General features: G+C 38.4%; 1 protein-coding gene across 3 annotated transcripts in view; it reads right to left on the bottom strand.

The window, feature by feature from the left end:
• The window catches only part of UBP1 (upstream binding protein 1), a 50,660-nt gene that overhangs the window by 18,160 nt on the left and 17,407 nt on the right, over window positions 1-15,093 (bottom strand). For 2 of the 3 annotated variants that reach the window (XM_074312708.1, XM_019727722.2), the window contains 5 exons: window positions 8,535-8,611; window positions 3,463-3,568; window positions 2,590-2,696; window positions 796-948; window positions 589-699 (listed from right to left, as the gene is read on the bottom strand). In XM_074312708.1, the coding sequence (XP_074168809.1) occupies window positions 589-699; window positions 796-948; window positions 2,590-2,696; window positions 3,463-3,568; window positions 8,535-8,611 (554 nt within the window). Of the gene's footprint in view, window positions 1-38; window positions 147-588; window positions 700-795; window positions 949-2,589; window positions 2,697-3,462; window positions 3,569-8,534; window positions 8,612-15,093 lie in introns of all 3 variants that reach the window. The other variant, XM_019727720.2, reaches the window with a different exon arrangement.

Here is a 15,093-nt window from a genome sequence, read left to right as displayed (position 1 = left end):
TTTCTTGCACAATGAAAAGAGAAGCAGAAGTCCCTTACACTGCCTCGCTTTGCCAGAGAATCACCGTAGTCTGCTGGCAAAGTCCGCTTGCTGGACTTTTTCTGCTCATGTTCAACTGCATCTTCAATTATAGGCTCAAGCCTCATCTGGACAAACACCAAAGATTGGGATCAATGTCTTTTCATTATACAAAGAAAGATCTAATACCCTGTTTTATGTTTCTGCAGTCCAATTAAACAACTGCATGACTAGCAGGATTCAAAGTTAAAGAAAATGCAAAACCCCAGCAGTGACAAAAATCAAACATTCTAGGCCCCGACTTAATCTCTTGACAACTTGAAGGTTTTTAAGGTCTGTTTCTGAGACCTGACTGGGATTTCAGCATCTTCATTCAAGATCCCACCCAGGAAACTAATCCATTAAAATCCCAAAACTGAAATATTTCCCCCACAAATTTCACAAAGAGCCTATGTCAACCTACCACCCAATCTTCCCCAACCCCTTTGTAAGCGAAACTCATCCTTAGAAATAGTGCCAATATGCAAACCTCTGTTTCTCTTCAGACACCAAAATGCTGCTCTGCATTACCTCCGTGAGGATTGTGGTATCATAGGATGGCTGATACTTTTCTTTTTCATGAGCAGTTCTCTTCTCCATCTTCTCTCGGTCAGTTTTTTGTTTCCTGTCTGCACCTTTAGGCTAAAAAAACAAAGTAGATTATTTCATCCATCAGGCTACAAACAACTTTACAAGCAAACCTGGGCCTATTTACTGACAGCCTGGTTTCCATCTTACCTTAAAAACCTTGATTTGGCAGCTAGCTGAGTGTAGATGATCTGTGTATTCTCCATTTTCATTCTGCTTAAAGGTGTCAACCTGGATCCTAAAAGGCACTCCCTTTTCACCCCCGTGCTTCCGTGGAGTAAATTCTGTGCTGATGCAGTGTACCTAAAAAAACAATCAGAAATGGATTCAAAGTACCGTCCATTGATCTTATTCCCTCTGGGATGTCCTGCCACCTCTATAAATTCAAGATCCCTTAAAAGTAACTACCACATATTAGCCAGATACCTGTCATGAACTCTGTTTTTAATACGGATTTCCTTTCACAAATCCAACTGAGACTTGCTGAACTTTTGGGGAAAGAGCTCTTTTTTCCCAGTCCAGTGCTTCTCCTCTAAGGCAGGACTTGCTCTCATCTTGGGAACAGCAGCACAGTAGCTTCCTATGTACTTTCCCCTCCCTCCACTTGGACCGTATCCTGCTCTCAGACCCAGGGGCCTAAGCTTTGCATGTGGCCCACTCCGCAGCAACCCTCACCTCACAATTCAGAGCTTCCACTGTTTGCCCTCTATTGCCATTACCCCACTCTACCCAGGCAACCATCTCACTGCTTTGCCCACCTACACTGACTTGGGTTACTTAGCCTGGGGAACTTGCACAGTCCAGAAAGCCCACTACTTGTCTGACCTGTATCCTTCTGAACTCTTCTGTCAGCCCTTCAGAGTTCACTGAGGGCCATGTTCACTTCTGCCATGCTGCCCCCCACCCCCCGCACCCCCTGGCAGCTCTAGGGTGCCTGACAGGGTGACTAACGGAGACTCTGGTAATTTCTGACTGCTACACACCCCGTCTTCTAGTAACTCAAAGTTAAAACTGATGTCTGCAGTATGACTGCAGTCTGAGACTTAAGGCCGGCTCTTACATCACTTTCATTTACTACATAACTAGTTACTCTGTTAGACAAATAGTATGAGAAAATATTCAACTAGTATGAACCATGTCCCTAGTGACTATTAATTGATGGGAGATAATATATATATATATATATATACACATATGGCAGACCATAAAAATTTAAAACACAAAAGATCCTTTACCGTTTATACAAACCATAGCTTACTTAGGCTGGTCAGTAATTAAGCAGTTTGCCTTTTCTCCATAAGAGTACCTACTCGGTAGTTCCAATTCTACCACATACAAATTTGAACATCCTGGGTATTAGAATGACTGTTGATTTTATTTGATGTATTTATGCTTTTAAAAAACTCATCTTGTAGAGGTACAAACTGAGCATTTATGGGTGAAATGAAATGCCTGGGGGTTGTTTTCAAGTATTCTATCAATAAAAAGGGAACGCTACTAATAACTGTTGAAGCCAGATAATGAGTACACATAAGATTTATTATTATTCTCTTATTTTAGTGGATGTTTAAAAATGTCAATATTAGAATGTTTTAAAATAATGGTAGAGAATCTTGAAACAGTATACTCTTTTTCAATCATAGCCTCTTAAATGGCAGCTTTTGTTCAAGAGAAATGCATCTTATGAAAAATGGAAGTTTTGATTATTGTTACCACCAGTGGTAAAAGTAACATTCGAATCTTTTTCATATCAGATTGTCTTTCTATATATTAGGGACTTAGTAGATTAACTGCAATTTAACTGTATATTTTTAAAAAGACATTACAAGATAGTTTACAAATAAAATTTAAAAGAAAATGATTTCATGTGTCAAGAATTCAGTCTCATCCATGGCCTTCTAAATGGCTAGTATACTTCTAACAATGTAAAATAAAAATCCAAACCTGAATGAAAGCAGATGTGCGTTTTGCAGGGTCCCATAGAAATTCAACTGCATTTAACTGGCTTGGATTTGTCCTTGTGTCAATTATTCCCACAGACATTGGAATATCTGCATTTTAAAAAGAAGTTACACAGAAACTCATCCACTGTGAATAACTTAAAAGCTTACAACTTATTATTATGTTCTAATGAAAATATTGTACCTCCACACTGAAATTTTTTCTTCAATGTTCTCCATGGTCAACCACTTCAACATCAAAACCCACCAAATGAGTATCATACTTTCTCCCACCATGGTTTCTATTTCATTTTATTCAGAATATGAAGGATAATGCCAATTGAGAATTAAATAAATGGCTTCAAACTCATAAAATTCCTTGCTTAGGGTCTTTTAGCACCAAAAATACTACAGTTGGCCCTCGAACATGGGTGCGAGCTGTGAGGATCCCCTTATATGCAGATACTTTTCAATAAATACTGTAAATGTATTTTCTCTTCCTTTTGATTTTATTAATAACATTTCCTTTTCTCTAGCTTACTTTATTGTAAGAATACAGTATATAACACACATAACATACAAAATGTGTTAATCGACTATTTATGTTATCAGTAAAGCTTCCGGTCAACAACAGACTATTAAGTACTTAAGTTTTGGGAGAGTCAAACTATATGCAAACTCTTCATTTCGCGGGGGGGTCGGCACCCCTAATTCCAGTATTGTTCAAGAGTCAACATGTTTAACTATAAAACAACTTAAGGCACACAGGATCCGCTCACACCAAAGCTCTCTCTACATAATTACACGTGGTGCCAATACGGGTGTAGCTGAACTGCCTTCCTATCTCTCTCCATGGTCTTCTGATGGTCACTTGTACCTAAATCTAGAAGTCTGTCTCCTGGGCGATTCCACTTCCAACCTTCAAGTTGCTGATGCTCTGTGTACTGTAGCCGTCTGTCATGGAATACAACTCTTATGATACTCTATGGAATAAGTGGAGAAAATGAATCCTTTTAAACTATTCCAGCTAAAATGCAGAAGCTTTTTGACTTCTTATGCATTCCTATAATAGAAGAGCATACAAAAACAAATTCTGCTTTAAACATTTAATAAGTTAACTGTGTTGCTCTTGTGTACCTGGATTATGGGTAAAGAATTGTAACTCAAAGAATTATTTGGTACACAGAACTCAAAAAACAAAAAGCCCAAATAAAATGGTTAATTAGGTAGACTTTTTATTTAAAAATTTGATACTGCAATTCAAAATTAAGGTACATGCCCATAAAATTCATGAGCAAGACTTACATTTCTATGAAGGAAACATCAGATGCACATAGGAATTGCTAAAATGAAAAGCTAGTATAAACGGAGACAGAGAAACCCAGGCATAATGGTAAAATTGTTCATGTAAAATAACAGTTAATAATTGAATTTCTTTAAAAAGACCGTCAAGGGTGTGTATGTGGAGATCTGCATCCCTGCCAAAAAAGAACCTCTATGCAAAATTCACGTTCGACTATACCTTAATGTGAAGTGATCTGAGGTAGTTAAGTATGAAAAAAACCCCACCGAGGTAAACTTTATTTATCCAAACACTCAAGTACCTAAGGGAAGGCTTTAACTCAAACTCCAGGCCAAGTCTCTGTTCTCTACTGATCACCCCTGCTTCAACTCCTACAAGTCCGGGGTGCCAGCTATTGTTTCATTCCAGAACAGGATTAATGGGTCATCAAAATGCATTTAGATACCAGATTTGTACTAATTTGTGTTTCTGACATATTTACAAATAATTGTTTCTTAGACTATGATGCAATAAGATAATCATATTTCTGGTAGACTCTGGTTTGAACAGGAAATAATTTGTTAGTAATACATATAAATATTACTTTGGTGCCCCTCTCCCTTCCCCTCGTAATGTCCAAAATGTAGCTGCTAAACATTTTGAAGGGAACCATTTAAAAGCTGCAATATTTTAATTCAAGATAGTTAAAAAAGCAAGTCAGTGGCTAGGATGGATGTGGGAGAACTCTAGAAAGGCTTGGTTGCCACTCTGATCCATGTCCGTATCTCCACCTACACCCACGTCTGCCAGGTCTGCCCAGGAAGTCTACCTGTACTGGCTTCACATCACCTGCTGGCAGCAGAGCCCTCACAGTGACAGTGCGTGGGCTGGTGGTGGCCCTAGGTTCACAAATGCCAGCAGGCTGATCTCTCAGAAGTAAGTGCAGCACAGCAAATGGCATGATTTTGATTATTGTATATTGAGTAAGAACCAGAGATGAGAACTGAGAATATTGGTATTAGTTTGAGACTATAGGTATTAGATTTAACAGCTTTACTAAACCCTGTTCTAGAAGATCAGACTAAGACATACAGTAAAAAATATGAAAGGAGGACCATCGTTAAGAAATTGCAAGATATAAAAGAAAACTTCTTTAATGAAAATGGAAGGGAAAAAGTCGTGATCTGGAAGTTCTGACTAAAAGGAGACTGAATACTCCTAGAGAATCAGCAACAGACAAAGGGGCCCTAAGAGTAAGGTGGAGCGAGCAAAGCCAGCATCTCACGGACTACGTTCAGCACGTTCAGGTCGTTCCAAAGCGCCTTTGATAACCCAGCTGCTGGTCCCCACGCCTTCCCCCACAACCATCGAGTCAAAGATCATGGGGCCAGGAAATTACACTCTAGATGGCTGCAGATTATTTTAGGGATCCTCTAGCTGAAGCAGTGTGTGATTTTTAAAGAGTCTTTAAAAATTTGGCAGTAGCAGACTGTCGCTATGAATCCCAGGAAAGCTCTCAAGATATAACTGGATGTATTCTGGCATAGCCACCAAAAATCAGACATGTGGCTTATCAAGTGGAAGAGGAAACTGATTTAAGACCTTTTAAAAAGTAACCCTTTCCAATCTGTAAATTAAGTGTTTAGAGATACTGATACTTTCAAAACAGTGCTTCTGCCTAGGTAGAATATGCTGGTGTAACGTCAGCACAATATCCAGTTTGCACTTGGTAGGTTCTCTGCTGGATGGTTTATCTACCGTCAACAGTCCATTATCTCATGAGGAAGAATCAGTTCTGCCTTAGTTTCTTAACTTGCATTAATTTTGTGTATTAAATGTTTCTATATGTTTTAATATAGAATGAAATCCAAGGAAGCTGAGTTTAAAGCAGTCATGCTACAAATGAATTAACCCTGCCACTCCAAGTTAATCTGACAGGTATGTTTGCCAAAAGTATTTTAAACACTAAGTCTCACCTATCAAACTGGTTATTTTTAAAGTTTACTACCTATTCCAGGAACTGCCCTACAAAGCCAGCTTGCCTTCACTGATAGGTGGCAAACCGCTTCAGAATTGACTTTCTTCAATGCTTTGATGACAACTTGATTTTGGCATTTGATCTAGATGCCAAAGTTTGTTATACTTTCCTCAGAACACTGAATAGTCATGAAGGATGACTCGGTTAAAATATTATTTAAAGTGCGAGTTAAAATCATGAATTAGTAAATTCTATAGTCCAGCAAATAAAAAAAAAAGAAAAGAAAGCAAGCGTGGGGGGAATAGATGAAACAAGACTGAACTACTGTAGCTGGCAGGGGACTTATTATGAGAACTCATGATATTAGTGTGCTTATCATACACCACCACATGATAAATACATGTGGATTTATCATACCAGTCTATTTCTGGGTATATTTGAATTTTACCATTAATAAAATTTTTAAAAAACTTAACATTTTTGGATCCAGTTTTAAGGATCTCAATAACAGGGCCCATCAAGCCCTATTCCATTTTATAGAGGAATCCTGAATTAAAACAATTTTTCAACCCTTTGACACTTTTTTTTAAAACCCAGCATCTCAGAGCCATCAAATGTAACTTTCATGGTAACATACGAGTTCACTCACATCTTCCCTTAAAAAATATATTACTAGGTTGAATTTTAACCAGGAGTGGTATAACTGGCAGATTTGTCCAAAGGAGGGTCAGGTGCTGCCCAAGGCTTGTCTGATAACAAGCGAGCTGGAACCAGGGCATGCTGAGAAAACCTTCGCATTTCTAAGTTTCCTAGACACTGGAAAATGAGAGCCATCAGTCTGGCTTCTTGACCAAGCTGTAGCTATTTGTCATTAGAGCTCAGCCAATCCAAATAGGGCGTGCTCACTGAGAACAATGCTGATGAGTTTTTTTTTCTTTAAAAGATTTTTATTAAAATACAGCTACATACAATATAATATTAGTTTCAGGTGTACGCCATAGTTATTCAACATTTATACACTTAAAGAAGTGATCACCACGACAAGTCCAGCAACTGTCTGACATTGTACCATGCTATCACAATGTACGGTGTCATATGGGTGCTGACGACTTTCTTAAACGGTGAACCCAATCAGTGTTTGCTACAGGTCAGAATGACAACAGGAGGGAATAAAAAATTAAGACCATCTGACTCACCCTCTAGGGAAATGACCAAACCCACTGAGCACAAACATGACACACTCAAAGTGCAGATGGTAAATGTAAGAATAGGCAAATAACCATTCTCCTTATGTTCCAAGTTTGCTGGGAGTCCCGGAAGTCGCAAGAAGAAATTGGGAGCTCACTCAAGGTTGGCAAGACAATGATCCAGTGGGGACCAGACACCCCCTATCTTTTCCCTTAACCTCCCATAGGACTGAGGGCTTCCTGCCCCCTGGAGTGGGAGGAATACTAAAATATCCCCAAGACTCTCAGGCCTCCAGGTGCTGGCAGCTGGCTTTCCCAGACATGCCAAATTCGCTAGCATTAGTATTAGCATCCATCCCCTCTTCACCAAGACTGCCTTTCACATGCTCGCCCACCAAAAACACAGATCCACAGAGGGGAGAGTCTTTCCACTAGAACGCCTCTCCAACTGAGGACCCAGCATCACCTGGGCCGTAACATGCCTCTCTGTAGATGATGGAAGGATCGGGAGAACCCATGCCTGTTCCTCTTTCACTAACACTTAGCCACACTGAAGATTTGCCTTTTCCTAATTAAACTTCTTCCATAAACCTTGCCCTGCAATGCTATCCAATTTATAATAAACCGTGGTGCACGATAGGTAGAGAAGCTAGAAGGACCCACCTTGCATGACACTAGAGTGGGTAGGGATGGTTCTGAAGATATATACTCGTATATCCTAAAAGCAACGGGTTGGCTGCCAATGACTACACCTCCTATCCCTGTAATGATTGGCTTCTCTATTCAGATACATCAGGAGGGTGAATAGAGTTTTCCAGTTTTACTTAAGAGAAATTTTAAGAGGTGAAATTAAAGGACTTTCTAAAGCTTCATTTTAACACTTACATTTCCCCATTATCTTTTAAAGAGAAACAAAGTTTCTGTAGTGGTGGTAGTTCCCACCCCCCACCACAGCCAAATTAATTTTTCTATGGTACCTTTCCAAAGGGCTTTCACATTTGCTTCACCCAATGACTGCTTATTTCGGTCCCCAAAAATAAGACCTAGCCGGACCATCAGCTCTAATGTGTCTTTTGGAGCAAAAATTAATGTAAGACCCAATATTATTTTAATATAAGACCGAGTATAATATAATACTGGGTATAATACAATGTAATGTAATGTAACGTAATATAATACTGGGTATAATATAATATTAGTATAATATAATACCAGGTATAATATAAAGTAATGTAATGTAATATAATACCAGGTCTTATATTAATTTTTGCTCCAAAAGATGCATTAGAGCTGATGGTCCGGCTAGGTCTTATTTTCAGGGAAACACAGTATAATTCCTATTTTACAGATGAGTTAACAAAATATAGCTCACAAAGTTAGGAGTTTTAATATAGCCATTACGTCTTAAAGAGAAATAATGTTTTTGTATAAATTCTTGCAGCAAATCTGCTTTTTAAAATTCAATGCAATATCTCTTAGGAATTTTAAGGGAATGACCTTACCTTTACCAATTTTCCAGTGATCTCAGGCATGTCTCCCATTTTCCGATTATCCAGCATCCGAATTTCATAAGACTGACCTATTTAAAGAGTATTACTCTGTTTATCATAAGAATTTAACTGTCTCTCAAAACATACAATTATCCAATGTTAATTTGCTAGAAAAGCAAATTCAGGTTCACCTTTCTCTTTCCTGCAAATCACAATCTTTTTCTTCTTATAGTATTACAGAAGACTGAAGAGTTTCTCTGTCAATTTATTTTCATTCTCATCTGTTACTCTTTCATATTAAATTTATATTATGCATACATGCATTATCTGAGACCAATTTTATAACAGCTTTATTGTGATAATTTACATACCATAAGTCACGCTTTTAAGTATACAATTAATTGGTTTTTAGTATATTCAAAGTTGTGAAACCATCACTGCTACCAATTTTAGAACATTTTCATCACCCAAAAAGAACTCATACACATTAGCAGTCACTACTCACCACTCCCATTGTCCAAGTCCCTTGCAACCATTAATCAACCTACATCCTGTCTCTAAGGATTTGCCTACTTTGGACACTTGATATAAATGGAATCACACAATATGTGACCTTTTGTGACTGGCATCTTTTACTGAGCATGTTTCCAAGGTTCATGCACATTGCAGCATGTATTAGTACTTCATTTCTTTTTATTGCCCAATATTATTCTGTTGCATATCAAATTTTGTTCATCCATTCATCAGCTGATGGGCATTGGTTGTTTCTACCCTTTGCCTATTATGAATCAGGACATTATGAACATTTGTGTACAGGTTTTTTTTGCATGAGCCAAGGTCGAATTTTAGTCCTGGAGCCTTCTCCCTTGTGTCCAATGAACCCAACTCATATTTTCTCACCACTCAGTATCCGTAAGGAAACAAAAACAGATATTAATGCACTAATCTATATAATTAGGAAAATAAGCTGCTGCCAAAAGTTACTAACGTACTTCCAAACCCACAAACATGACTTCTGGATCATGTTATTAAATATGACAGTACAATTTGATATGTAGAGTATCAGTAGGAATTAAAGAGTGCTTCTAGTACCATATGAAGTTGAAGTGCTTTACGATATAACTACCAATATCTTGTCCACACCCCAATGGGGCTTACAAAAAATAGATCATAGGGTCAAAAATACAACAAAGGGTCATCCAAATATAACCAAGCCATTTCGAGGCTGACACAGGAAAACTATATATATAGTATGTTACTAAGGATAGTCCTTAAATTCATTCAACAGATTGAGATTAACACTAAAAAACACCTTATGGCAAGAGGCATTTAAAAAAAGTTAAATTTGCAGCATATTTAATAATGAACTGAGAAAGAACAGTAAGGAGTAATTTTTAAAATAAAGCATATGGTTATCATTGAAAAATATGCCATTATACATTGAAAATTTTTCAATGATATCCATATGCTTTATTTTAAAAATTCAAGAAATAAAACCCAACAAAATGTTTGTGCTGATTATCAGATCAAAAAATGTTTAATTAAAAATCAAGTGGGCAAGAATGAAAGAGAAATAAGCACATAAAATGTGGGGGATATAAACTGATAGTCTTTTTGAAAGGCAGTTTGGCTGCACCTGTTAACAAGTTAAATGCTGTATCCTTCAACCCGGGGATTCTGCAACTCACATTACCAATGACTCATCTCCCTAATTCATGGAGAACTACAAAATCGCTAACAAATGTCCAACATCCCTCGAAGAAAAAAATGAGCAAATGACATGAACATGTGGTTAACAAAAGAAGGAAATGGCAACAGTTCTTAAACATATTAAGACATTCAATCTCCCTTAGAGAAATGCAAATGAAAACTGCACTGAAATCATTTTTCACCTGTCAGGTTAGTGTAAATCTCTAGTTTGAGTTGTTGAGATGAAAGGGCAACAGTCACACTCATATACTGATAATATATGAGTGGACATTGAAGAAGTAGGTACTCTCTGGACACATTCTGAAGATGGAGCTTAAGCACTGTCTCATGTATTAGATGTAAAGTGTGAAAGAAGAGTTGAGGATTACTCCAGAGTTTTGGCTAAAGAATTTCTTGACTTGGGGCCGATCACAAGGAGACGGGGGGGGGGGGGGGGGGGGGAATCAGGAGTGCAATTGAATACATGACGTCTGTATTCAGGTCAATAATCCAAGTCAATAATAAAATTAACATACAGATATGAAGCTAGGAGGAATAGATCCCAGTTGCAGATAATAGGGGAGTTTTCAGGGTACAGTTGTAGGTAAAGTTAAAGACAGGGTTATCTAAGGAGTGAGTGGTGAAAAAGAGAAGAGGGCCAAGGAACTTCTCTGGGATAAAGAGAGTAACCCCAAAAAGCAGTCAGTGTGCGGGGAGCTAGACAGGGTGCAGTGTCCTAGAAGCCCGATCATGTGGCTGCCAGCGAAGGAGAGAAAACTTGTTTCACCAGGATTATCTTGTGATCATCAAAAACTCAAAATTCTCAGGACTGAAAAAATCAAACTAAGGAAGAAATCTCAATGGTCCTATCTTCTTTTGTATTATTTTTCCTAGTCAATCTAGCAAGGATACTTCTGTGCTCAATATAAAGTTCAATCTGTTTCCACAAATAAACCTCAAGATTTGTTGCTTCTGTATTAAAGCACTACAGATTTCTATTCTAAAATCAAGTGGTTTTTTTTTTTTTCTTTTAAAGAGAGGCTCTGTAACATTTATGCTTCAAATGGTTTCCCTATTGGAAACTATATGTCCCTCAACTAATTTTGAAATCCCTCTCCATCAATAATTTTCTTCAAAGGTAATATATCCACTGAGTGAACTACCAGACTTTTATTGGTTTAATTTCTCCTTCTATTTGATCCTTTTCCGTAATTCTTTTAACTACACAGCTTCCAGAAATATCAGTCTATGGTCTAACTGAAATACATAGAAGGTTCCACTACTAATGAAGTACAAAGTTAACATAAACAACAATATTCTATGAGTTGCTAGTCCTATTTTTAGCTTATCTTCTGAATTTACTTTTCCTGTTTAGATTTTTTTACTCCTTTTTTTGGCTTAGAAATGCAAAAGCACTGACAAGAGTTGAAAAATACAACTGGGAGGCTGGTTGGTGCAGTGGGTTAGAGCGCAGTGCTCATAACACCAACGTCGCTGGTTCAATTCCCACATGGGCCAGTGAGCCGCGCCCTCTACAACTAGATTGAAAGACAACGACTTGACTTGGAGATGATGGGTCCTGGAAAAACACACAGTTCCCCAATAAAAATTAGGAAAAAAAATACAACTGTTGTGAATTCATGTTCCCATTTACCTTTGACTATAGACTCTAAGGCTGGTTTCCTCAGATGGAGTCCAGAGCAACATGGAGCCGAAGATGTGACAGGTTACCTTGGCTAAGTTCAAAACATTTATTTCTAAGGTCCTAATATAGAACTTTAAAACAAGAACCAAAGCTAACCTGCATAATGACGTTTTGGTCAACAACAAACCACATAGTATGTAGGTGGTCCCATAAGATTATAATGGAGCTAAAAAGTTCTTATCACCTAGTGATGTAGCCACCATAAGGTCGTAGCATGACACATTACTGTAATGTCCGAGGTCTTCACATTCACTCACCACTCACTGACTCACCCAGAGCAACTTTTTTAGTCCTGCAAGCTCCATTCATGGTTAAATGCCCTAATACAAGTACCATTTTTTATCTTTTATACCATATTTTTACTGTACCTTTTCTATATTTAGATACACATATACCTACCATTGTGTTACAGTTGCCTACAGTATTCAGTAACGCAATATGCTGTACAGGTTTGTAGCCTCAGAGCAAATGGCTAGACCATCCAGGTTTGTGTAAGTGCGCTCCGTGGTGTTCGTATGATGACAGAATCACCTAATGACACATTTCTCAGAATGTCGTTAATCGACACACGGATATTTTTAATTCAACAGGCATGCTATTCCCTAGGGCCTTAAAGCCATTTGCAAAGTAGCTAAAAATGGTTAATTATTATAAAATTCTCCAAGTAGAATCTGGCCTCAAATAAACAGGTATTTCTGATCCAACAGCAGCAATGAGCCAACCTGGAATAACTCCAGGGGCTTAGAAGTCTCACTCATATCATGAGGTGTGACGTTATCAAAGATCAGCTGGAGCTGTAAAACACCGGCAGCCTATTCCAGCTAAACCCCTGTAGAAAGGTAGAGTCAGTTGTGTTTACTCCACCCTCCATGGTTCCATGTTGGGACTAGAGTTTTTTACACCACAAAGTTACCTAAGAGCAGAGGACTGCTACTCAGGCATAGGAAAACACAAATACAGTTTATAACTCTACTTCTACTGTTCAGTAACACAAAAACTGCCACTTTAAGGCATCAACACAACTTGGAAAACTTTTTCCAATTTCTATCTGAGGAAGTTAAGATTACACAGAATTTATTTTTTTCCTTTATGGTGTCACACAATGGCAAGTATTCTTCAGCAACAGCTACCCAAGAGGCAGAAGGTGAGCAACGAGCTTTAACGGGAGACTACTAGCAGTGACCAATCCATGGTCAAAGAACGGTGCATATAGCCCCTATGTGCCAACTCTTCTGTGAGGAAATCCATCTATAAAAAGTGGTGGTGAGGAGAGGCTCACATATTTGCCTGACTATTCAAAGTAGTAAAAAATTAAGCATGCCCCCAGACTAGCAGCATCAGTGTCACCTGGAAACTTGTCAGAAATGTTAAGTTTGGGGCGGCCGGATAACTCAGGTGGTTAGAGCGTGGTGCTCTTAACAAGGTTGAAGGTTCGATCCCCACATGGGCCACTGTGAGCTGCGCCCTCCACAACTCGACTGAAACAACTACTTGACTTAGAGCTGATGGGTCCTGGAAAAACACACTTAAAGAAAATTTTAAAAGTTAAAAAAAAAAAAAAAAAAAAGCAAATTCTCCAGCCCCACTATGGGGTCCAGCACTCATGTTCTGACGAGCCCTCTAGGTGATCCCACTGCATGGATCCCAGCTGAAGCTGGAGTAGCACTGCTTTACGTAAAGTTATAAATGTCCGGTCAGTCAATGCTATTTCCAACACAACCCGTTCGGGACCTTCTCCTGGGAATAACTTTATACTCAAAAAGCTCTGAGTAAAATGATTAAGAGCTAACCATCTTTTCTCAGTAGCTGAACAAATACTGCACAATATGTTATGATGAACACTGTCCCAAAGAGAAAAATGGCCTGGTTTGGAATGTCTGATTATGCATTTGTATCATTTTGCATAAGGCTCATTAAATACAATGCTGTATGAGCCACTGTACAATTATAGGTAATAAGATTTTAAAAGTTGCTTTTACTCCCCATTTTGTTGTTCATGTTAAAATTAAGAGCTACGTCACTCTAAAGCTGTTTAAAGTAAACTGCATTATGATTCCTTTACAAGTAATCAAAATTCATTAGTCACTTGCTTGTCTGACAGTGACAGGACTGTAAATCTTTTAAGTGTAGGAGAGCTCTCGCTCCATTACACATATAAGCTCCACAAATGCTCTTCTGTTCACATATATTCATTACATGTGTACAGTACACATTTGAATACATGCATGTTTTTACACACACAAACACACGCGGGCTTGGGTTCCTCAGACACCCATGTCAAGACCCAGCTTTGACAGGGCCTTCAGAGGCACTGCAGGATGCAGCGTGTCCACAATCCGAGAGCAAATGATGGCCGCCCGATGGAAACAGCTCTGACGCACAGAACAGTGGCTCATCCTATACCACTTTGGAAATCATCCAGCTAGTACACATTTGCCTTGGTTGATGTGTTAGTTTCCAACTGCTGCTACAACACGTCTCCACAAACTTAGTAGCTTGAAACTATACAAATGTATTATGATACAGTTCTGGAGTTCAGAAGTCTCAAATGGGTCTTACTGGGGTTAAAAAAAAAAAATCAAGCTGTTAGCAGGGCTGTGCTCCTCTGAAGGCTCGAGGGGAATCAATTTCTTGCTTTTTTCTACTTCTCCATGCAGTCTCTATCCCTTGGGTCAATGTCCCTTCCTCCACTTTCAAAGCCAGTTACAGACAGCATTATCAAATCTGACTCCTGCCTGCCTCTTTCACTTTTAGGGACCCTTGTGATTTCTTTGTATTCACCTGAATAATGCAGAATATTCTTCCCATCCAACATCCTTAATTTAACCACACACGCAAAGTCCCTTTTGTTATATAAGGTAAAAGCATTTACAGGTTCTGGGGATTAGGAGGACATGGACGTCTTTGGGAAACCATTATTCTGCCTACCAGCTGCTAAGCAGTGTAAACATGATATTTCTACAATTCAAAACTCTGACAGTGACAGGTTTATTTAAAAGATTATAATCATACAGACCTGGCAGGCTTCCTGAGTCATTACACAAGTTATCTAGCCCTCAGGGTTGCATTCCAACCATTTGTAAAAATTGCTCATCCAGATGAAACAGTAAACTAATACATCAACTGATGTCTAAATACTTGGGTCTTCCAGTACAATGAGAAACGATTAAAGTTACT

The sequence above is a fragment of the Rhinolophus sinicus genome, linkage group LG10 (assembly GCF_036562045.2).
Source record: "Rhinolophus sinicus isolate RSC01 linkage group LG10, ASM3656204v1, whole genome shotgun sequence".
NCBI lineage: Eukaryota > Metazoa > Chordata > Mammalia > Chiroptera > Rhinolophidae > Rhinolophus > Rhinolophus sinicus.
The sequence above is the reverse complement of the archived record's forward strand: the minus strand, read 5'-3'. Positions and strand labels throughout refer to the sequence as shown.